The sequence below is a fragment of the Erigeron canadensis genome, chromosome 6, assembly GCF_010389155.1.
Source record: "Erigeron canadensis isolate Cc75 chromosome 6, C_canadensis_v1, whole genome shotgun sequence".
In the NCBI taxonomy this organism is placed as follows: domain Eukaryota; kingdom Viridiplantae; phylum Streptophyta; class Magnoliopsida; order Asterales; family Asteraceae; genus Erigeron; species Erigeron canadensis.
In genome coordinates, this window is record NC_057766.1 from 23794201 (window position 1) to 23820848 (window position 26648).

Sequence of the window (26648 nt, forward strand, 5' to 3'; positions counted from 1 at the left end):
ACTGGGACTGGGCTTTTTAGAACAAGCCATGGACCTAACTCGGGCTATGCCAGATTTGCCTATATATAGTGAAAACCAGTGTAAGCCTTTTTAGAAAATTTTGGCAACAGCTGTTGATCAAAGGACATTTTTCAGTTTAAAAAATCTGTTCTGAACAATAATGATAAAAAATTACTATAAGTTATAATTCCCCTAACATGATCTCAAAACATGCATAACAAAAACATCTAAACCAAGAATAGTGACAAAGCCACAAAGGGGATGCCTCAGAAAAGGATGTATTCACTAATACATTTTTGATCATCCACTCGCTTTGAAAACTCTTCCAGGTTTTTTACAGCAACGTAGTTGTCAAACGACAAGTTACGTGTACGTTCACTTAAGATATAAACTTGAAAGTAAATCTAAAGAACCACATCATGCAAAATATAGAGATGCGCCAAATGCAAATTAAGATTAGAGAGCAAAAACATAATATCCCAGCCTTCAAGGCAGAATCTTGGTTTTGACAGAATTCAAAAGTGAGCATTAATCACATGTAAACTGAACACTAAAAGTTTGACATAATATTCAGTTAAAATATGCCAGACCAAATATCTTACTGAGGAGTTTCTAATCTGCTTGATTTTCAGCAAAAGAACATCGAGCTGCAAACCTTCTTGTGGAGCTTAGGTAGCTGAGTGAACCCACCAACACCAGAACTACTACCACCGGCACCACCACTATGGCTAGATGCAGCATCCGACATATCTTCAAACTTAACAAATTGAGACATCTGTGCTGCTGCCAAATGGGCATAGCAGATGGGTGCAACTGCATACATATTACAATAGAACTTTATACTAATGATACTGAGTTATTAACGAATGATCCTGAGATATAGTCTATAGATAGGTTGATTATGGAAAAAAGTGTAGCAATATTACCTACTGATATGGCAGTCGTGCTCCTTTGGTACCTGAATTATCCATTGTTTACTAATCAGTTGCTAGTTAACTATTTTCCATGGTAACAGTTTATAATTCCAAAGTCAAAGTCTCTTAGCCAGAAATCAACTTACACATACGACAATGAATGAACAAGTTCGTGCAAATCATCTGAAGAGAACCCAATCTGATCCAGAAGAACGTGGTAGTGTGTAGGTCGAGTGGTCCCCTACACATCAACATATAGTTCAGGCATGATTTTGTTATCAAACATACGTATAAAAGATAAATTCTGTATTAATACTCACAATAGGTCCATTTTGAGCACAGAGATAAAAATCATTGTTCTTCGGATGGCAAACTTTGTTGTCAATGATGGTACCTGAAACATTAAGAACCACATAAGTTTCAGTTGGTTATTTTTCCAAATCATACTATTTTCAAGAATCAGAAATATACCTGGTGGTACGTTTGCATCAGATCTCGGTTGGAAGAACTTTGTGTGGTGAGTTTTCTGCGCCACAATCAACATAAACTTTGGATCCCATGTATCATCTAGATACCTGCATGCCTACATTCAGCAACATTTTCTTTCAGTTACTTTTACCAAACAAATGTACTTTTCATTTCAAATGTTGAGTTATCTAACCTGAATGATCTGTTCTAACTCATTGTTGAGAACTTGGCTAAACTGGGATTCGCTTACCCCATCCCTAAAGATAATTATATGTTTCGGTTTCAGCTTAGGGGTACTTTCATAAAAGTCTTCCAGCAGTTCCCTGAGATCACAAATATATCACTGCTTTGTTACTATTGATTATAACCGAAAATCGGAAACTTTTGCAAAGTTTATAACTAAATCAGACCTTATCATGCCCTCATCTTTCCCGGGTGACACAGGTTGAAATAGCCCGTCAATCATTTCAACTCGAGCAGATTGTGCTCTTACAGATGCCCTGTAGCGGGAAATATAAGGCCATTGTCTAGAGCTTACTACCTGCACATTTTTAAATAGAATTATAAGTATGATACAAATTAAGGTTATCGCCGGTGTTTAAAGAATCTAAAACAGAACATACAGCAGCAATTGAAGGCACATCTGAACGGCCTGGGGAACCATGAGATACATCCATCCCCAAAATGACTGTTGGAATCTCCGAGACCAGTGGTATGGAATGGAGATGCTCAACTGATAGAAGCGAGTTTATACCACCCATCTAAAATCATACCAAAACTCATCAAAATTAAGTTTCAGAAACAAAAATATGAATATGGAACTGAGGTAACTCGAAATGTAGACCTTTGAGTTTATCTTCAGAAGCAAGTTTGTTATATATTGATCATTGATTCTTGCTGGTGCACAACACTGTGTCACAATCCCAAAATCTACCAAGCACTTTCTTTTCCATGGTCCTATCAACATAAAGAATTTTAGAGTTATTATAATATAAAAACAGTATTTTCAAGTATTGAAATATCAAGGGAAGGGAAATACCATGGTCCTATCGACATAAAGAATCTTAGAGTTACTATATAATAACAGTATTTTCAAGTATTGAAATAATAAGGAAAGGGAAAAGTACCATAAATGTCAGAGTTTTTCCTCTCTGGGAGGATGCATAGAAGAAACAGAGGTGGCCCAGGAAGAGTTCGTTTAATAGCCTCAAACATCATATCCACTCGGATGGGAGCAGGATTGCGTCTTGCCTGATGATCCTCTTCAATAATGGCAAATGGTTCACTGACTCTCTGCACAGATCACCCCATACATTTGTGCTTTACATTCAAATGTAGTATATTATATGAATACACAAAAGATGATGCAGTATTAAAGTTAAATTACCATCCCCTTAGCATTGGAACATCTCAGCAGATCTCTGCGAAGACCGTTAATGTCACAGCGTGCAGAAAAGTTGACTATTGCCCAGCAGGTGATCTTTGTTGGTTCAAGCAGGGTCTGCATCAGAATGTTAAAACAGTGATATCAAACACTTAAAATGTTAGTGATTAGAAAACGCTAAATACTTGTCAAATGTAAGCTTTGAGACCTTGTTGTTAAAGTTCCAACGCCCACCACGTGGAAGCAAGTCTCCTCCATTCCCAAACTTTAACTGCAATGAATACATAGAAAGCACTGTTAAGAAACATATTACAAACAAAGAAAAGTTTATAAACTGATGTATACCTTTGGAGGTTCCAACACCCGACCATCTACTTGAGTAAAGTTAGAACATATGGTGATACCAGTTGATTTTATAAGTGCATCTTGATTGTAGTTACTTTGACCCAATGCCTGCAAAAACAAATGAATAATGTTATGTGCCGTTTACTATACTTAATCTGCATCATGATGTTGCAATGTTATAAAGGGAGCTTACATCCATCAAAGCTCTCATCCTATCTTGTGGCTTCTGCCTGGATTTCTCAACAAGTGAAGCTCTTTGCAGGTTAGAAAGTGATTTTGTGTAACGCTGCAGAGGCATTAACTCACAAAGCTGTATTCAGCAACAAGGACCAGTGAGTTAGAATTGAAACGGTGAATGATCAGTGATCAATGATAACAAAATGTGATGGATTACCTCTAGGGGAATGTACACTGGTTTCTTTGGCTTCCCAACATCTAGACACGGGTAATCTAGAGATTCTTTGAGACCCAGACTACGATACTTTGCATAGTATTCATAGACGGTAATCTCAATGGGCTCACCTGGGCTGTCTCCTGTTTTTTCCTTCATCAAGAACCTAACAAAAGTGCAACATGAGACTTTTTGTTCAACCAATATATTTCATATATTAACAAAATAAATAAAACTCACTTCTGTTCGCGACAACTTTTATCACTCAACCCAATGATCTTGCGTTCGATGTTTGACGGGAATGTTTTGATTCGGAGATTCTTCAATAGCTTTTTAGCCTGTCAACAAGAAAACAAGAAACAAAGTTTTAGAATTTGCAACTAGCAGGAGCTTCTGAAAATCTTAAATGAATATAACTTGTTACCTTGATCCAGTCAATGTCCCTCATGTTACGAACATTCTGATTCTCGAGAAGGAAGTCCACAACTTTTCCGGGCCTAACAATCATTGTCGTCGACACATCTGCAAATGAATCAAAAGTCATGATTAATCAGAACTTATAGACTTAATCAATAACCTTGCTTTGGCAGTTTCAGAAATTGAGTATGTAAATATGTATCTGAGTCTTGAGATTACCCATATTCAAACTTAAACCAGCTTGGGTGGCCCGAAAACTGGAGTGAAAACCTCGGCAGCCCACTACCCCTCCTCCTATGCTTATAGAGTTTCTTGGATCATTGTGAAAGAAGCATTGTCTAACTATTAGACAACCTCTGCAAATACACAAACAAACATGATATTAGGTTTATGAGTAGAAGTATTGTAAATTAAATTTATCTCAGGGTTTCAATACTTACTGTTTGGCAGCGTGTTGCCTAAGAAGCACATCCAACACCCGAACAGCTTCATTGAATTGCTCTGATTCTCTTCCTCGTAGTGCATCGAAGATTGCCTTAAGAGGTATCTTTGTAGCATAGTTGATCTTAACTATGTAAGACTTAGATTGGGGTGGGCGCCTTGACCTCTTTGTGTCACCTTCATTCGAGCTGCCTCGGACAGTTCTACACAAACAATATATTCATGGATGAAAAGATTCTAAAATGTAATAAGAAAAAGGCATCAACACTAAACATTGTCTACCTGTTGGAAGACAAGTTCTCCAGCAGAACAGGGAACTCAAGCTTAGTCCCAGGCAAAGGGCCGACAGTAAACAAAGTCTTTTCACCATCGTAGGCAAAACCTTTACCGCCCATCTCACTTTTGTACAGAGTATGCACCATGTCCAGGACTCTTCGCCCCACACCTTTTGCCTCGACTGTAGTCCCATCTTCATAAGACAATGCAACCTGAAACACCAACAATGATACAAGCAAATGATTTTAGAGATTCAGATCCAAATTTCTTTAACCACAAATTCGATTTAGACTTTCATAGTCTTCTTAGATGTAAAAGGTTTACATTATAATGTCATTTTGTACATTTAGATGTATCTAATTTCTACACAACAGTAAAATTTGACTATCAATATTAATTTACTTAACTCTCAAAAGTCAACAGGAAAATTTGTATAGCAAAAATGAGTTCTGAAGTGTGAACACCATGCAACACATGCAATATATGTTCACAAATACATATCAAATACTCCACTTTTTAATGAAGTCTAACAGATCTTCTTTGCAAGCTTGAATAATAATTTATGCCGTTGTGTACAATTATGTGCTACATAAGTTTTAGAATAATGAGCACAAGTCTAATCAGTTTTTACATTAAAAGCACATATCATATTTTTCAGTTTAAAGTTTGGTGTGTACAATGAGTACAACTGTAATCAACAAATGTTTAGCTACATATTTGTATAGAATCTTATCAACTTTACATTCAGTAATTACTAACTTGACACTCCAAAGTGGAATTAGCAAAAGAGAGCTCACATTCAGTACTCAAATTTTTTAACTCTTGAAGATAAGCACATTTTTGTTTTTGAGTCCAAAATTTTCCCATTCAGTACTAAGAATTTACTTTGTGTTCAATTATATGTAGCTACATATGTTTCTGCATGATAAGCACAATCCTAATCAGGTTCAGCACTTATTTACTTCACACTCAAAATATCAAATACGGACTCTGTATACTGCTTGAAACACCATATAACACATACAAGCACATACCGATTTCTCAATGTTTAACTCTTAAAGATAAACACAGTTTTGTTTCTGAGTCCAAAATTTCCCATTCAAAGTGGTTATATACTTACATGACTAGAGTAAAAGCGATATATACTTACACTGTACTGATAGAAGTAGTCGGTCGTGCTGTTCAGTTTGACGTCAAAGTGGTTAGTCAGCAAAGAGATCCTCTGCCCTTTGGTGCCGTAAGAACGTCTAGCCATCAGAGCGCGGCTCGGGCCATGGGCCTTTGTTGGGACAAAATTCGGTGGAATCACCGGTGGAGGTGGTGGCAAGACTTCTTCAGGCTCACTCATTTTTGGGTTTCTGCACAAGTAGTTAAGACATGCATAAGTAACACATACATACATTTACAAGGAATTAATAGACCTATTTTCAGCATATATCACATACACTTACTATACTTTACTACTTTTTTATAATCTTTGAGTGTTTATCAACCACATTATATATAGTTAAGTATAAATTTACACATATATTTCATACAGTCTTAGAACTATTATTAACAATTTTTTTACACAAAAAGTTGATAATCATATATAGTCTTAGAACTACTATTTACAATTTTTTAAAAATATTTCATAATAATAGAAGTATAGGACACAACAATAGATAACACATGAAAGGAAACTTACTAAAACATGTCACATACAACTATAGATTTACACAAATAACATAAATAAGCCACAAAAGGTTGAAAATCATATATAGTCTTTAGAGCTATTTTTAACAAATTTTAAAAATATGTTCTAATAATAGTACACAATAATAAATACCGCATGTAAAGGAAATTACTAAAACATGTCACATACAAGTATACATAAATATCATTTGATTATTAACTTTAATAAAATTAAAAAATCAGAATACCAAAGGTCTTGAGCTACAAATTAGAGAAACAAAGTTACTGAAAATTGTTGTAATTAAGAAAAGATTTAAAATCAGGAAATATATAAGGTCTTTTAAGTAAAATAATTTTATTTTTTTTTAAAAAAAAAAAGAAGGGAAAATATGGTTGTAAAAAGTAAGACTTCCAACCTTTTTTCCTAACATATTTTTGGTTTTTACAAGGTAAATTAAATACAGATTTAATTAATTAAGTGAAACAAACAAAAAAAAAAGAGAGTTTTCCTTTGTATCAAAAAAATTTTTGAAACCCAAAAATATTTTTGCAAAAATAATAAGTGACACATCCGTACTCTTATGAAACCCAAAAATATTTTTGCCAAAAAAAAAGTGACACATCCGTACTATATAGCCAAATTCCTCCATGTCTATATCATATAACTACACATATAGATATAGATATCAATATAGCTAAATATATCATCTACATATAGAAAATCAAAAATATATTCTTTATGATATAGAAAAATAACATCTACAAAACACACACACTACAAACAAAAACTTCAGAAAAAAATATATCAAGCAAAAAACAGCTTAACTTTCATGAAAAAAAGTTTATCCTTCTTGATTTTACAACGAAAAACATATATATTTTTTGTTTGAAACTTTTTTTATATACATACATATATAAAATCCAGAAATATATGAAACTATACGTACAAGTACATACAAAAACACACACAAAATGAAACGATATATATGGAACAAAAACAAGTTAGCCTTGATGATTTTTCAACGAAAAACGTAAATATTTTCTATTTTTCAACTTTTTTTTTATTTAAATGTACTTTTTTATACGTATAAAATCCAGAAAAAAAAAAAACTATAATGTACATACAAAAAACAACAAAAGAAGATAAATCCATCTGTAGTAATAATATGTTACTTTTAAAACAAGATGAACAAAAATACACAGTATATATCTAGTATATATATATTTCGAAATATAAAAAGTAAAAGCGAAAAGAAAATAATTTCACCTTGAAAAAGAAAGAGAGAAAATAAGAAAAGAGAGAAGGAAGAAAATGTGAGAGAGGGTGAAGGAAATGGTGATAATATATAGATATAGATAGATATATGTAATGTGGGTGTATATGTAAGGACAAAATTCTCTGTGTAGAGAGAGAACGTGTAGCTGGGGGGGAAGCTGGTATATTTGCAGTGTGTGTACTATGAATTATGATCGTGCTAGTGTGGCCAATAAAAAGTCGACACGTGTCCGAAAATAGTAGTACGAGTATTCTTTTTTTGATACTCCTGTTTTGTTGGTTCCTTTCCAAAGGTTTTTGGAGCGTGAAGCCCACGCTTGTGATTAATCTATATCTATATGCTTAAGGGCTTTGGTAGAAGGAAATCATTGAAAATAAAAATGTAATAAAGAATGGAAATAGTAGGAAAGAGAACGAGTATTTGTAAAGAGAATAATTACATTGTTTGGTAACAATAGAGAATGATAATAAGAGAAATATAAAAAATAAACAAATTAATATGAATTTTTTTTTAATAAAAACTAATTATAATATCATAATATAAATAATTAAAATTAATTGTTAAATACATGTGAAAAAAAGGTAATTTGATTCCATTCTTCACCATTTTGGGAGGAATCATGAAAATGAAAATGATTGCCCCTTCCACCTCTTCATTTCTATTTTCTTGTGTAACCAAACAAGGGAGTTGATTCTCATTCCATTTCTACCCTTTCCATTCCACCCTACCAAACACCCCTTTATTATCTATACTATATTATAAAGCAGATCCCCCCTGTTTACATTTTAAGTTTCAACATTTACTTTCCCAAAATGCCCATATTTTAATTCTATATTTACCTAATACCTTTTCTCTCTCCTCAAATCTCAACCAATCATTTTTTTTCTCTCTCCTCCATAAATCATTTATTCCTCCAATTCATTCAAAATCTTTTATCTCAAAAACCGTACATCGATAAATTATAAAAATTATATGGGTGTTCTTAAAATTTAATACTCTTTCATTAGAGATGTCATTCGATATACTTTCGACGAATTTTTAAATCCGGGGGCGGAGCCCGTACGGCTAAAGCATTTGGCTATCATACTCTATGACCTATCACCCCCATCATCTCACCGCCGCAACGCACGGGCACTTGCTCTCGTATTATAAATCAGATCTCCTCTGTTTACATTTTAAGTTTCAACATTTACTTTCCCAAAATACCCATATATCAATTCTATATTTACCTACCACCCTTTCTCTCTCCTCAAATCTCAACCAATCATTTTTCTTCTCTCTTTACCATAAATAATTTATTCCTCCAATTCATTCAAAATCTTTTATCTCAAAAACCGTACATAGATAAATTATAAAAATTATATGGGTGTTCTTAAAATTTCATGATCTTTAATTAGAGATCTCATTCGATATACTTTCGACGAATTTTTAAATCCAAGGGCGGAGCCCGTATGACTAAGGCTTCTGGCTATCACACTCCATGACCTATCACCCCACCATCTCACCGCCGCAACGCGCAGGTATTTGCTCTCGTTCTTACAAATAAAAATATTACTGTATGTAATACACAATGTGTAATTGATGTGTATAGTAGATGTATAAAAATCAAGTTTGTGTGTATATATATGTCACTTGAGACTGTAGATGGATTTTGATTGATTGAATAATGGATTTGGAATGATATATACACATTATTATACATAAGACTGAAGGGAGTAGCCTGTTCTCACTCTTAATTTTCGTGTGGAACGCCCCGGAACGCCTCACTTCGGCCCCGGGGGGCGTTCCACGCCTAGAAAAATCGTGCCCCTTTCCTTTTCTAACGCGTCGGAATTGCTTGTCTTCTTGTGGCCATATGGCCGTTGGAGCTTGGAATAAAGCAAAAAAAATTGTATTTTTTTTCTACATTTCACTTTATATATATATATATACATACACATATTTATATATCTAAATAAATATCTATCTATCTATCTTCATTCTTTCTTCAACTTTTCTTTCAAAAAATTACATACACATATTCTCTTATAAAACCACCATATGGATTCCGATGATTCATCTGGATCTTCATCTGGATCTTCTAACGGTCACGACGATTACGAAGATCGTGTCCATAATGTGATTCTTTGAGCTGCCCAACTAGTTCAAAGGCGACTTGCTGACCAACCTGCCCCAATCATTCACCAAAGGGTACCAGTTGACCGTAATCGTATTGAAGCACATGCGCGTTTGATACATGACTACTTTGATGATCAACCGCGATACAACGTGAGACTTTTCAGAAAAAGGTTTCGTATGACAAAACCTTTATTTATGCGGATAGGTGGTGATTTGGGGGCTAGGTACACATATTTTCAGACGAGATATGACCGGGCTGGGAGAAGAGGGTTCGCCGGGGTACAGAAGTATACATCTGCAATTCGCCAATTGGCATACGGCGTGAATAGTGATTTCCTTGATGAGTATTTGCAGATGTCTGAGCAAACTTCAAGGGAAGCGTGTCTAAAATTTTGTATCGGTAATATTTTTTACAGTGTATATATAGTTAATTATTTATACTATATATATATTTTTTACAGAGTATTTATACTTATATATATATATATATATATATCATTCAAAGGTATACGGGAAATTTATGGGCCAACATACCTACGGATACCAACTCCGACAGATCTGCATCGTATGTACTATGTCCATGAACAACTTCTTCGTTTTCCCGGTATGATTGGTAGTATTGATTGTATGCATTGGTCATGGGAGATGTGTCCGGCGGCTTGGCGAGGTACTTACACGAGTGGTCATGTGGGTAGACCGTCATTGATACTGCAGGCTGTAGCATCCAACGATCTATGGATTTGGAATGCTTATTTTGGACAACAAGGTTCGCACAATCATATCAATGTGTTTGAAGCATCGCCGCTTCTTAAGGAAATTATTAACGGCTTGGCACCTAATGGTAAAAGTTTAATGATAAAAGTTTAATTATTAATGTGTAATTGTAAATATTAATTTATTATTCAGTCAATTTTTGTATGTTTTATTTGTATTTGCAGTTCCGTTTTCGGCAAACGGAAACCATTACGAGAAGGGCTACTATTTGGGCGATGACATCTATCTTGTATATGCTACATTTGTGAAGACGTTTTCCGACCCGATTGATGAAAAAAGAAGGCTTTTTAAGAAAAAACAAGAGTCGGCACGAAAGGGTATTGAGCGGGCTTTCGGTGTGCTTAAAAAACGATGGAAGATTCTAAAACATTCGGCGCTATATTGGGACAAAAAATCCATTCAGGATGTTTGTTATGCTTGTATCATATTACATAATATGATTTTGGAAGACGAAGGCAAAGCCGTGTGCCAAGACTACAACGCTCAAGAACCGAGCCTAAATCCCGATTATTGGAGTCACCAAACTCCAATGGAAGTTCGGATCCAAAATCTGCATACCGTCAAAAACACCCACAACATGCTAACGGCAAGATGGTTAACCATCTTTGGGCGAACACACCACATGACTTCGAGCCTCCAGCCGATCCCTTCGTCGATCTTCGAGATTATGTTAGCACTGACGATGACGACTCTGATTAGTTTTATATATTTTTTTATGTAATGTTTTTTAGTGTGATTTTTTTTAATAAAATATAGTATGTTTTATATAATTTCGTTTTAAATCAAAAAAAAAAATAGAGAATGCCTCAAAGGGCATTCTTCCACCCCAAGGGAATGGGGGAATGCCCCAAATGATTGGAGAGTGCCATGTGTCAAGATTTGGATGGAGGAGGGGATTCCCTTAATGGACTACTCCTCCTAGTCTAACATGACTACTAGCTTAGACTTTTTTGGTTTTGATGACCGCAAGTAAAATATCATATATGTAAGATTTTATACATCATACATATGTAAGATGTTAATTATGATATATGTAAGGTTTTATGATTTGATTGATAATGGATTTGAAGGGGAATATTTTATTTTATATATCATATATGTAAGATTTCATGATTTGATTTGATCAGATAAATATATATCATCATTTGTAAGGTTGAAATTATAGAAGACAATTGAAAAACACTTGGGGTATTAATTGTTACCGAATACTCAAAATAATGTAGTCAATATATCCAACATGTATATGTCGCATGTATGGTATGTATGTAGTGTACTAGTGTTTCGTTCAAGGTAGTAGTCCAAGTTCTAATTTTAGTCCAAAGAGATAATCGTTAATCTTTGCATTAAGCCCACCAACGGTTTAAGTTAGATATTAACAATTAAACATACTTTTTGAGCGGAAAGATATTTTGGTTCTTTAATTAACCCAAATGCCTAATTCATCATTAAACAGTAGTCCTCCTTTCTTTCCAGGACATTTTTTGGTAATTGTATATGTGCTGCAACTATATATATTCATTGGTTCATCACTTGTGATAGTAGTTGGGATTTTGTTATTGGCTCTTTGAATCAAATTGAGTGTAATGTTATTATAATGTTGTCTAAATAGATACACATACTCTTTAATTTGTGAGACTATATATAATGTCACAATCCTGACCTCGATCTTCAAATATTCAAAGTAACTTTGAAGGTATCTTTTTTGAACGCGCGCCAAGGTTAATAACTTTTAAGATTGTAACACCCCAATAAGGCGGAATAATGAAATATCACAAAAAAAGCACAACACGACATGAAAATTAAGTAGAGACAAATCTAGATGTATTAAAAGGATTGGGAATCCATACAATTTAATCAATTACAAATCCGAGACCCTACAAAAATGCATAAGGAGCACGACCATCAAACGTTTACAAAAGAGGGTACAAAAGATGGTATATGATCCTAAGCATAACCCATAAGCGGGAACAATGAATCACGGATTCACAGTAAAGTCTAAGTCCAATCCTAGCACGCAAACAATCAATCATCATCCAACATGTCTTTGATTCACCTGTTCACCTTAAAAGTGTACTAAAACGGGTCAACATAAAGTTGGTGAGTTCGTAGGTTTAAATAATGAAAATCAAGGGTGTCGGGATAACAACCGTTAACGATATACGAGGATTAATAACGTTCAATAACGCGGGCTCAACAACCCAATACGTGAGTATAAAGATACCCATAACGTGGATTCAACAATCCATAACGTGAGTATAAAAATACCCATAACGTGAGTATAAAGATACCCATAACGTGGATTTAACAATCCATAACATGAGTTTAACAACCCATAACGTGAGTATAAAGTTACCCATAACGTGGGTATAAAGATACCCATAACGTGGATTTAACAATCCATAACGTGAGTATATATATGTAATAAGCGTTTCAATAACACGTATCGCAAGCAAGATCAATATCATAATCAATCGTATCAACCGGCAAGCATTTAATAAACGAGTACACTTTTCACCCCAAATAAAGTAAACGTAGGGGCTACGAAACTCACCTTGGCCTTGAACGTTGGTAGAAGGTGACTAAGCGGGTAAGCGGAGAGCACAACGGCCACAAACCTATTATAACAACATTACATCATCACATTATAGCTTACGTTACAATATACGTCACCCTAGGCCATTCCAAGACACCCCAAGGTCAGACGATGAATACACGATTGGAGAAACGAGGAACTCGGGAAGAATGGTATTAGATTCTCATAAAAAGGATGATACTAAAAGAAACTAGACTCTCACACGATTCTAACGATAGGTCATAAGCCTAAAACGGACTTACGGTTCAAAAGTTATAAGCGTTTAAAGTTGGCAAAAGAGATCGTTCGGGCACCAAGTTTTCACTGCGCCGCAGTGATGACCAAACAGTCCCATTGCGCCGCACTGAGACCCAAAACACCAAAAACGATCAGGAGAATGCCACTGCGCCGCAGTGGTGGCTGTCCCTTCCTACTGCGCCGCAGTGGCCAGTTTCTGAAGCCAAACAGCAGCAGGACTTGTTTTTAGACTCAAACAAACATCATTAAGTATAACTAAACATGTTTCATCAATCAAATCCAAACCCAAAACACAATTACATGTCCAAATCGTTCTTGACCCAAATCAACCCTAATGAAACCCTATTTTGACCCAATTTTAGTTTTAACCCGATTTCGACCAAGGGTTTCTTATACATGACTAGTAATGAAGTTTTAAACATAAAAGGGGAGATTTAAGATGAGTTTAACTTACCAAAATGGTTCAAGACTTCAAATTTCGGGTTTAGAGCAAAAACCTTGGATGAATACCTTTAGAACCTAAATTCATGAAGGATGATTATTATTATTATTATTAGGGTTACTTAATTTAGTTAGATTGGATGATAAAAACACAAATTTTTGGTGTATTAATGGTGGATTTATGATGATTTGTGATGGTGGTTGAAAGAGGGAGTGGAAGAGTAATGAGATGAAGGAAAAAAGGGTAAGGAGAAATGAATGTGGTGGGTGTGTGTGGAGGATGGGGGCTGGCCTAGGGAGTCCATTATTGGGATCCCGCTCCGCTAATTCCGACAAATAGCTAAACGTTAACCATTTAAACGCTAAAACGAGACCGTTAACACAATTAGACTTCACGTTACGTTACTATACAACAAAATGTTTGGTATCCATATAAGTCAACAAATTCGTTCATTTTCGATTACATTAAATTACAAGTCAACTAAGTCAAAAATCACAAATGTTACAAAGATAATTCTTTGTGTGAACTATATTGTAAGGATGTTGTTGTTGATGGAAATCAATGAAATTGAGCTTAAGTGTGTATTCTAGTGTGTTAATGACGGTTTTAGTGTGTGTAAGATTAGAGAGAAAGTGTGTTTAAAATGGGATGATTAGATTGCTTGAATGGGTGAAAATGTTGCAATATTTGTGTTTGAGGGAGTTTATATACTAACTATACAATTCACAATATTTTTCCCCCTCGTACGCTTAGAAAATTACAATACAAGTACATTACATAAAAGAAACAAATCAACTATTACAAATATTATTTTTAAAAGTTGATTATGATTATTAATTAAGGTTTTGCTAAATGAGGCGGCTTTCGTTAAGATGCATTAATTAGTTGTACACTTATCATAAAATTCAGGGGGTGAGTTTTTAATATGGAAATGTACAATTTTTTTATGCACGTTAAGTGAAGCTCTAAAAGCTTTGTTTAGCATTTGCCTATTAATTAAAAAGTCATTAATTAGAGAGTGTTGAATTAATAATAATTCCGTTTCATTGATTGAGAGTTATTTCAATGGTATTTTGCCTATTTGACCATCGTGATGTAGTGCCATTCGACATATATAGATGATTTCCTCGCTAACGTATTGATGTACATATTAGAAATCCCAAAATTCTTAACGGCCTAATTGTTTTAGGAATGTAACGTTGTTAAATATATATTTAGATTAATTATTTAACATATGTTTGTAGGATAGAAGTATAGAATGTTTTCAAAAGGTTGTCGAAATATCTGTAGGATGAATATAATTCATTAGTATGACTATTAGGAGTGGAGTCATTCCCTTGCTTTTGGGAATGCCCTTCCACCACTCAGGGCATGACACGTGGCACTTTACAATGATTGGAGGCATTCATTTGCTTTTGGGGAATTCCCTTGGAGTGGAGGCATTCCCTCCAAGGGCATTCCTTTTCTTTTTTTTTTAATTTCTTTTTTTGATTTTTTTGGAAAAATGAATTTAAATATAAAAATAAATACAGAATTTGAATATTAACGAATATATTGAACAGTAACGGCTACTTTTCAAATTCTTAATTTTCATCTATAAATACCCCATCATCCTCTCATTCTCAAAACACAACTAAAAATTTCAAAACATTCAAAAACACACACAGAGGAGATGAACTTTGGGCGAAGAAGAGCACGAGATGAAGCAACCCATCCTATCGGACAACCGCAACCCACACGAGGCAGAGGACGAGGAAGAGCACGAGGCGGAGCAACTCGTGCCCCTGTTCAGTCACCCATTCCACCACCTGTTCAACGCCGAGGTGAACCTGAAGGACTGCATCCTCGTCGTCTGGAGTTCAGGATGACGGCGCAGTTTTCAACCCACGTAAACCTGCAATCAACAGACGACTTCACTGATGAAGAATTGAACGCGGTATGGGATTCTACCATGGCTCAAATCGAAAGCGGACAACTTAGGCCATGCATTCCAGGGCAGAACCGCATTCACAATGACGGAAGGCTCGAAGGATACGAGACTGATCCTGGTGAAGAGTACGTGAACGATTTCCAATCGGAAGAGGAAGATCACTATGAGTACCAGCGCCGTAATGACGGTGAGAGTGACATTTCCTCGACTGATTCCCTTTATGGCTGGCGTTACCCGCCACTCTCTCCTGATGTTTAATTTTTATTTAATGTATCTGTGTTAAGTAATGTTTTAATTTCGTGTGTTGTGTTTTTAAAATAAATGTAATGTTTGGATTTTAAAATAAATGTAATGTTTTAATTTTTTTGGTGTTTAATTGGTGACATACTTAATCAAATAAAACATAAAACATTAAACATACATTAAACACACATTTATTTTATTTTAAACATTAAACATAGATTAAACACACATAAAACATATATTTATTTTAAAGACACATAAAACGTAAAACCGAATAACATAGATAGATATGAAACTAAGACATATTCGATAAAATCACATCATAAATCTTGCACTAGCTCATAGCAAGTGCCACTCCGGGAGGTAGAGAAAATCAGGATGCGTCATACAATACTCCTCTAAAGCAAGTTCGGCACGCCTCGGATTTTCTTCATTGTGCAAACGAGCATAGATGTGCTCGAACTCGTGAATAGAGTGACGCATCTTCCGCCATTTTCCTTGCACACTCTCAAGGCTCCTTTGCTCGCCTTGATGATTTTGGAGATTAATAAATACCCCCCTTACACGGCTCCAAAAAGTTCTTTGTTGTTGGAAAGCCTCTACATTTGGATCTTCGGCTACGTCAAGCCAAACTCTCGCTAAATTCATAGTCTCATCTGCTGTCCAAGGTCTAGCCATTTGTTGTATGAGTGTATAAATATTAGAAGAAGAATGAAAGAAATAAGAAGTTTTTGGAGATAAAATGAAAATTGGTTTGATAGTGGTATGTGTATGTATATATATTGTTTATATTAGAGTTTAAAAAAAAAAAAAAACCCTTAATGGTGGCATTGGGAAGGTGAAAAGGAGGAAAAAAACAAATAAAAGAGCCCGTTCAAAATCCGAAGGCTTCAATTTCTAACGTTTGGAACGCCCCCCGGGACCGATGTCAGGCGTTCAGGGGGCGTTCCGGATGATAATTTCGAAAAGTAATGAGCTACTCCGGACGGTATAACTGACCTTTGCTTCTTATGATTGACTCATTTATGACTTGGGTTTTTTTTTTTTTTTTTTGAAATGGCATTTATGATCACTTATTAAATGATGATAATGATTTTTGCATAATAGCTTCTATGTATCATTAATTGTCTTGAATTCAACACGGTACGTATTTGAGATCGATCTATGTGGCTTAGTATTCTTGCTACCTAATTAATACGAGTTACATATATAGTTTTGGACTTTTGGTCTATTTATTTATAAAACCAACTATATATATATATATATATATATAATAATTTATTTGAATATTAATTGATCGAGTGCATTGTGCATATACATACATGTTTATACAACATAGTACAATGGTATCGGTTATATATATGGTACTTTGGCGTGGGTCATATATATGTACGTTCTTGGAACATACTTTTGTGTCGAGCCGGCCAGCTGAAGAATTACTTTGCAGAAATTTTGTTTCATATATATACATAGAGCATGCTTCAATTCGTGCCGCCATTAATACATTTTGTCTCATTTAACAGCAAGCACGTACGTACTGTTCAAGCTAAAGTGTCTACATATGTACACATATAAACACACATAAAAAATTTTATCATAGAAAAGAAAAATCAACACCTTAAAATAATTAACATTTTGCTAACATGTGTATGAATTTGTATCGATCATATATAGTCATTCACATATAAATATATGTAGCTTTACATGTTTTTAAAAAATGATTTTTTGTAGATAAACTTTATAATTAGTCATTCAAATGTGATCAAAATATATATATATATATATATACTCACTAAAAAGTTTGTACATGTCTTAAAAAAAATCACCCATAAACTTTATCTATACATATTTTTGACTATTTTTCACTAAAAAAAACTCTTCTTAATCACAAGGACTTGCAGTGATTTTATCTTTTTCCGTTGCTGTGTTAATTAATTAAGTCATTAATTATGAATAAATATATGTAACACAAGTTTAAATGGCTAACACTACTACACAATTACACATTACCATTTAAGGAAAGTCAGTTTCCTGCTTAAAGCAACCAAACTGTAAAGCAACTTTTCCTAAATATAGTTGATGGTCAGAGCTTGCATGTTATCTCCTTTTTCACCGAATAAGAATTTTGAATATCGACAACTCCCAATACTTACAAATTTACACAGAATTTGACTTTTATTGAACTTTTGAATATCTTCCTTTTCATTTATAAAGAAACCTGTTGTGAATGAAATTTTGAAAATGTATGTCTTTAAGTTTCTTCATTGGATCAATTTGTTCTGTTCATGTCATTGTTTGGTTTTGAACTTCGATACATCGATAAACTAATTAAATATGTATATACAGGTATCATATATATAGAGATAATGTTAAATGCGTAATGTTTGATGATGTCATCATGTACGATTTGAACAATTTTCTTTTTGAACAATATATTTGTATTTGAACCCGTGATTATATGTACAATTAAACCTTGATAATTTTGATAATGAATCAAGTCAACAAAAAGTCAAAAATGAATAAATTGGCCAAAACATATATATGTCAAAAATGATGATGCCTTGAAAAAAATACTGTACAAATTATATATGTTATCAAACAAATGTTAACATCAAACTATGAATCCTTCGGATGAAGATGATCACAAAAGAGTAAACATTGCATATTTTTGGTAACCCGACCAGACTATTAATGACAGGGGCCGTTTTTACTCTATCAGATTTACCATTACAGATAGGGAGTCCACACTATTTTGGAACGATATGGTCGAGATACAAAAAATGTTGGTCGGGATACACCAGGCATATCTTATTAAATTGGTCAAAAATGTTGGTCGGGATACTAAACGTAATGATGATACTCTAGTTATAATTAAGACGAATCATCGAATCAAAGTATTTATTGACATATCTTAGCATTATTGACGCATTGATTATTTGGATATGGCGCGTTGGTATATAGTTTTCCGAATGTGTTATACATACCTAGAACTTCACAATGAATTTATTAAATTTTTAGACCTTCAATTATTTGGATGAAAATATTATAAAACTAACATAAACTAAATTGACTAACCGTATAAACTATTACTACGTATTTTAGGAAAAAAATAGTTGAACCAAGTTAAACTCTAAAGCAGCTTTGCACAAAAATGGATGATATGCCGAAACATGGCAGCGAGCTCAAATCACATAACTACAAATCTTTGACTTTTACTTTTCCTTCAATGCTTAACATGGGATTACTTTCTCATTTTCTGTCTTGAATATGTATGATGTAATATGCTAGTTTTTTTTTTAAAGATCAAATATAATATGCTAAGCTTATATTTGTTAGCCGTAAAAAAAAAAATTATCCTCCCGTGTTAAACGCCATTTGAACCGGAGCACCATGTTCTCCGGTTGGACCGCTAGCGTGAAAGGAAAGGTGAAAGGGGTGGCTTCCCCGTACATTCAATTTTGTTTTTAGTTGTAAGCTATAAAACTGTTGTTTAAATCTTAAGATCGATTTGCTCAATAAAAAAGATTAAAAACCAAGTTCAGGTTGCAAAATGACCTTAATATTATATAATGGTGGTTTTTCTTGAAAAAAAATTGTGTATAAATGAAATATTGAAATGCATGTTGTGTATGAATGAATATGATCAATCTAGCTAGTTCTTCTCACTATTTAGTTTGTAACAATATATATATATATATATATATATAGGGTAAAGTTATTTTGAGAATTTTTTTTTTGTGAGAACCTTTGAGAAATTTTTAAATCAAGCCCAACCGATGATTATGCTTTACATGAAAATTGTTTTTTGATTGTTTCTGAATAACTTATGTGTAATTTTGAAGTTTATAATTGTATTGAGCATGGATTATCATCCGTTATACAATTATGTGGAAATTTGGATTCTTGATCACATGTGCACGAATATTGCTATGATCATACGTATGCAAGTCGATCACATGTAATCATAGCAATATTCGTGCACATGTGATCAAGAATCCAAATCTCCACATAATTGTATAACGGATGATAATCCATGTCTTCACACAATTATAAACTTCAAAATCACACATAAGTTATTCAGAAAACAATCAAAATGTAAAGAATAATCATCAGTTGGGCTTGATTTGAAAAGTTCTCGTAAAAAAAAAGGGTTCTCAAAATAACTTTTCACTGTATATATATATATATATATATATATATAGGGAAGTGAGTATGTGGTTGTTCCCCGTCTAAGCTTAGATGGGGAACCCCTCACATTTGGTTTTTATAATCATGAAAATCATGGGGGCCATGTATTTATTTTAAATTCAAACAAATAATAAAATATTTTTATGTGAGGGGTTCCCCATCTAAGCTTAGATGAGGAACAACCCCATACTCACTTTTCCCATATATATATACGAGCATGATACCCACGCATTGCGACGGAATTTTGTTTTAAGAATGAGATAGATTCGGAGATAGTTTAGTCCAACTGTAGAGGTGGGTATAGAAAGATGTATTAAGGTAAGGGGCATTTTTGACTTATCAGGTATTTAATGACTTAAAACTAATTTGCTTTATAAGGGAGTATATATATATAGAGAGAGAGAAAAGTGAGTATGGGGTTGTCCTCCGTCTAAGCTTAGATGGGGAACCCCTCACACACAAATATTTTAATAATATTTGTATTTTAAACAAATGATGGGGCCCCCATGATATTTATGGATTAAAAAACCAAATTGTGAGAGGTTCCCCATCTAAGCTTAGATGGGGGACAACCCCATACTCACTTCCCCCATATATATATATATATATATAGTTGTCGGGTGCTATAATTAGTGAGGTGGATAAGGCTATCTCCAATGCTAAGGACGCCCTTAAGCGTCCTTGAGCTGCCACATCATATCCTTACAAATTCTTACACATCCTTATAAATCCTTAAAATCCTATAACTTTATCTCCAACCATACAAACATCCTTACATATCCTTTAACTCCACTAAAAACAAAAAAATATAAGTAAGGGCACCTAAGGGCATGCCCTTGGGTAAGGGCATGCATCTAAAAATCTTTAGTTTTGAACAAGCTTCAACCGGAAAGAATATCCAAGGACACCTAAAGGCACCCAAAAACATCCCCATTGGAGATAGTCTAATAACTGCTCTATTAGCTAGTACCAAAAATACATTTGAGGTCAAGGCCTCAAGACTGTCTCTACTTACTTTTCTTTTTCTTTTAAAAAAAATGTTTGATGTCATTTATGAACAGCTAAAGAAGTCCAAAGATGTTATGAAACTATCAAACATCAGAATACCACATAATGAGAAATTTGGGCCGTTTGAGATTTCAATTTTACTCCAATTGATATTATCTTTACATTATATATTTGGGCAAAAATAACACTCATTCTTTAACTATTTCTTTCTAAGGCTATACAAAGTAGCCGGAACTAGGCTACTTAGAGCAAAATGATTAGCAAAACGATTTGACTTGGTTTTCTGAATGCTATCTAGTTTTCACCTAACTATGCCACGTTACAAGATTTTAGTGGGAACCATCAACGAATGTTACGTGTTCAACAAAAGAACATAGAACTGCGCACGGATTCCTTGAGCTCGGGCATTTGTGGGAAACCACCTGCAGGACCAAAACCACCACTATGGCTAGATGTAGCGTCCGCCATGTCATCAAACTTAAGGAACTGAGCCATCTGCCCTGCTGCTAAATGAGCATAGCAAACCGGAGCAACTGCACATATAATGCAGATTGCAACATTACTTAGATTTGTAATATTTACCAATATTTCATATAAGTAGAAAACCATAACGAAACCAGTAGCGTTACTAAACTATGAAGGTTCTAAGTCTATGGATACAAAAAAAGTTATTCAAGAAAGTGTAGTAGCATATTTACCTACGGATATGGCAGAGGTGCTCCTTTGGTACCTGCATAATTAACCAAACAAATCTGTTACTAATTATTTTTATAGCTGTTAAATAATGATTTCACATGTTAAAATGACTTGATAACTTACACATAGGACAGGGAATGAACAAGCTCTTGCAACTGATCGGCGGAAAAACCAATCTGATCTAGAAGTACTTGGTAATGAGTTGGTCGTGTGGTTCCCTAAAAAACGACATATCATTGAGTCATTATGTTTTTAGTCCCGCAGAAAAGTATAAAAACTCTAATAATACTTACAATCGCTCCATTTTGAGCACACAAGTAAAAGTCATTGTTCTTCGGGTGACAAACTTTACTATCAATAATTGTTCCTGAAACACATAAAAAGCGAAAAACCCCAAGAAAACTTTATCAATTCTCATTCTTCTTTGTTTACAGACTGAACTGATCTATAAAAAAAAAGACAGAGGAAAGACCGAATGGACAAAAAGAGGGCTTTTCTAAAAGAAAACGACTCAGTTTTCATTTGTTTCAGTTATTCCAAAACATGTAGTTATCATTTATCGAGAATTAGAAACCTGGTGGAACATTTAAGGGCGAGTTGGATTGAAAAAACTTCGTGTGATGAATTTTCTGGGCCACAATCACCGTGAACTTTGGATCCCAATTTTCTTCTAAAAACTTGCATGCCTGCATTGCAGATGCAATATTTTCTTCCAATTGGTTGTAACAAATGAATATAACTTGTAATGATAAAATTAAGCTTGCGAACCTGCATTATTGCCTCAAGCTCGATATTGAGCACCTGATTAAACTGTGACTCGCCTACCCCATCCCTAAAAATAATAATATTTTGCGGCTTCAACCTAGGGGTACTTTGGTAGAAGTCCTCCAGAAGTTCCCTGAGCAAAAAAGTATCAAAACTTTGTAACAAATGACTTCAGACCAATAAATTTTCAAAATGAAGTATAAAAATTACCTGATCATTCCTTCATCTTTCTTTGGATCCTCTTTCGTTGGGGGAAGAGGTTTAAATAGATCATCAATCATCTCAACTCTTGAAGACTGTGTACGAACAGATGCCCTATAGCGAGAAATGCATGGCCATTTTCTCGAGCTAACAACCTAAATATTATTTATAGTAAGTATATTGCTATATAGTCAGAATTTTAGATTTGTTGACAAAGGATTAAGAATCTCAAATGGAACATAGTAACATACAGCTGCAATCGAAGGAACATCAGAACGGCCAGCAGCACCATGGGACACGTCCATTCCAAAGATTATGGTTGGGGTCTCTGACACCAATGGTATAGACCGCAAATGCTCGAGGGATAGCATAGAGTTTATTCCACCCATCTGAAATCAAATTAACATAAATTATATATGAATTCTAGAAATTATTGTAAGAAAATGAAAAACATTAATTGTGTATTGTGATTAAAGACCTTGGCATTGATCTTTAGAAGCAAGTTTGTCAGATACTGGTCATTGATCCTAGCCGTGGGCGCCATGCACTGTGTGACGATCCCAAAGTCTACTAGACATTTTCTCTTCCACGGACCTGTCATCGTAAGCAAACTTTAGATTAACTTTAATAAAGAAGCAGTTTGTTCATGCAGTGAAAGATCAAGAGAGGTCAATAACCATAAATGTCTGAATTCTTTCGTTCAGGGAGAATGCATAGAAGAAACAAAGGTGAGCCTGGAAGTGCTTTTCTTATCGCTTCAAACATCTTGCCTACACGATCAGGGGCAGAAGCGTGCCTAAACTGAGGACTCTCTTCGATTATTTCATATGGGTCATCAAGATCCTACAAGTATCAGTTAACAAGGTTTGATTAGTCACTTATTAGAGCAAAGACGTCAGGAATAGATGCAAAAAAAACTAGCTAACTCACCATCCCTTTTGCGCGACAGCACCTGACTAGATCTCTGCTTAATGCGGCAATGTTGCAGCGTGCATTTGACCCGTGTTGGTTCAATAAGTGTCTGCAGCCACATATCAGTAAAAACAATCAACACTCGAAATTTAATTAACTAAGAACACTAAATAACCATAAAGGAAGAGTTTATGACCTTGTTCTTAAAGTTCCATCGCCCACCATGAGGAAACAAGTCTCCTCCCCTTCCAGACTTCAACTGCAATGATTGCAAAAGATAAATAAACTAGAAACGAATTATACTTAAAATGGAGAATTTGTAAATTAATGTTCACCTTTGGGGGTTCCAAAACACGACCCTCAACTTCAGTGATTGTTGTGCTGATTGTGATACCGGTTGAGTTAATAAGAGGATCAGCATGGTAGTTACTTTTCCCCAATGCCTGCAATGATTGTAAAGAAGGTTATAGTCCTTTGTTATTATTAATTTGCATCATGGTGTCAAGATATTGTAAGAAAGGCTTACATCCGTCAAGGCTTTCATTCGTTCTTGAGGCTTCTGTCTAGATTTCTCAACAAGTGAAGCTCTTTGTAAACTTGACAACGCCTTGGTATATCTTTGTAGGGATATCAATTCGCACAACTGTAAACAACATTAAATGAAGGTCAAATAGATTTAAAGAGCACTTCTGTGATCAATGTTAACGAGTTTCAAATATGCTACCTCAAGTGGGAGGTAAATAGGTCGCTTTGGCTTCCCAACGTCTAGGCATGGATAATCATAAGAGTCTTTAACTTCAATATGATGATATTTGGCAAAATATTCATAGACTGTTATCTCGATTGAATTAGCTGTGCCGTTGGCAGTCTTTTGGTTCAACATAAATCTGCAAGTTATAATTCTATTATTTAGACCAAATAACTTTCTTTTATATCTACATATTAAATGAGACTGACAAAAACATACTTCTGTTCTCCACATATTCTTTCGCTCAGCCCAATAATCTTATACTCACGATTAGTAGGGAAGCTCTTAATACGAAGGCTCCTCAGCGTTCTTTTAGCCTGTTCAACAAATTATATACATATTAAAAGACTTTGTAAATCAATCCAACCTACGAACATATTAAAAGGAATAGCTTTCCGCCCTAACTAAAGCAGGCTCGTTACCTTAATCCAGTCGACTTCCCTCAAGGTTCGAACATTTTGATTCTCTAGAAGGAAGTCCACGACTTTCCCTGGTCTGACTATCATTGTAGTTGAAACATCTATATATAATGAGAAGGGAAAACTGATAAGTCGCGTTAACATGAAATAAAGATTCCAACGGTTTAAAACTAAGCGTTAAGCCATACCCATATTCAAAGTTAATCCAGCTTGAGCGGCCCGAAAACTGGAATGAAATCCCCTGCACCCCACAACCCCGCCCCCAAGGCTTACGAAGTTTCTTGGGTCGTTGTGAAAGAAACACTGTCGAACGAGAAGACAACCTCTACACATATACACCAAATATAACATGATTAAGGCTATTGAAGATAAAAAGTGTCGGATAATCATGTTATCATATGCAAGACTTACTGTTTTGCAGCATGTTGCCTTAGAAGAACATCGAGAACCCTTACTGCTTCACTAAATTGCTCAGAATCTTTCCCTTGAAGTGCATTAAAGATTACTTGAATCGGGATTTTAGTTGCATATCTTATCTTCACAGTATATGACTTCGATTGAGATTGACGCCTTGATCGCTTGGTTTCCTCTCCATTTGGGCTGCCTCCTCTTACAGTTCTAAACAAACAACACAAGCTTCTCAGTAAATACATAATTCTTAAACGGGTCAAAAACCAGACATATATAATTAGTAAGCATCGTATACCTATTTGATGACCGATTCTCCAACAATACTCGGAACTCGAGAGAAGTTCCTGGAAACGGGCCTACTGTAAACAATGTCTTTTCACCATCATATGCAAACCCTTTACCACCTATCTCAGAATTATACATATTTTGGACCATGTCTAGTACTTTTCGACCAACCCCTTTTGCCTCAACAGGACTCCCATCTTCATAGAAGAAATCCACCTGAAACACCATACAACATCAGCACCTTATTTGACTATTTAGTCAGAATTGACTTCTTTAACTCTAAAATGTCAAAATGTTGACTTTTTCTCTTTTAGAATGAAGAAATAAACAGTTTAAAATAAGATACAATGCAAATTAAACTTTCATAAGCACATATCAATGAAACAATACACTTTTGTGCATTAACCATATATTAGGCACAATGAGTTAAAAAAGAGATACATAGAAAGATAAATGCAAAAGATATAAAGTATTTAAAAGTACTATATAAATGGTACAAAAAGAGAGTTGAGAAACATACATTGTATTGATAAAAGTGATCACTGTTGCTGCTAAGTTTCACATTGAAATGGTTAGTCAGTAAAGAGATCCTCTGGCCATTAGTGCCAAACCCACGTCTAGCCATCGGAGTGCGGTTTGAGCCAGTGGCTTTAGCCAAAACAGAACTGGCTGGAGCCACTGGAGCTACTTCTAGTTTTGTATACTTCATACTGATCGGATTTCCTGAGTAATTATAATGTCATGAAAGAAAATAGAAACACTTGAAAAATAGTCATAAGTAAATAGAAAATTAAAAAAAAATGGAATGATCATTATAATCATAATTATTCTATAAATATACAGAGTAAAAGAAAATGGGAATTTATATAGTAAACTGTATGTCAAAATTCAATTAATATGCCTGAAAAAGGCTAAATCTATTAGAAATAAAAGAATGTTTGACTACCAATTGACTGTTAGAACTTAGAAGACGTACCATTGTACATACAACAAAGATTTAAAAAAATAAAAAAAACTACTCGTATTATATATGCAAAATAGTAAAACATATATACATATCTTGCATGTAGCCAAGAAAAAGGGTTAATTAA

At 34.4% G+C, this 26648-nt stretch overlaps 2 protein-coding genes and 1 pseudogene across 2 annotated transcripts; 1 reads left to right on the forward strand and 2 right to left on the reverse strand.

The window, feature by feature from the left end:
• Nucleotides 1-443: 443 nt before the first annotated feature.
• Nucleotides 444-5984, reverse strand: LOC122603770 (annotated as a pseudogene).
• A 3916-nt stretch (nt 5985-9900) lies between these two features.
• LOC122604494 lies at nt 9901-11178 on the forward strand. The gene is made up of 4 exons (XM_043777382.1): nt 9901-10105; nt 10262-10546; nt 10644-10782; nt 10929-11178. The coding sequence occupies exons 1-4, from the start codon at nt 9901-9903 to the stop codon at nt 11176-11178; spliced, it is 879 nt and encodes a 292-aa protein (XP_043633317.1).
• A 10302-nt stretch (nt 11179-21480) lies between these two features.
• LOC122603991 (protein argonaute 4A-like) lies at nt 21481-26182 on the reverse strand. The gene is made up of 21 exons (XM_043776867.1): nt 26078-26182; nt 25568-25773; nt 25273-25479; nt 25050-25186; nt 24865-24962; nt 24662-24759; nt 24419-24581; nt 24221-24337; nt 24030-24137; nt 23867-23953; nt 23713-23784; nt 23460-23625; nt 23261-23376; nt 23034-23171; nt 22792-22937; nt 22585-22714; nt 22391-22502; nt 22110-22183; nt 21940-22034; nt 21819-21850; nt 21481-21653 (listed from the first exon to the last, which is right to left on the reverse strand). Exons 1-21 carry the CDS (start codon nt 26180-26182, stop codon nt 21481-21483), a joined length of 2580 nt encoding a protein of 859 aa, XP_043632802.1.
• Nucleotides 26183-26648: the final 466 nt, after the last annotated feature.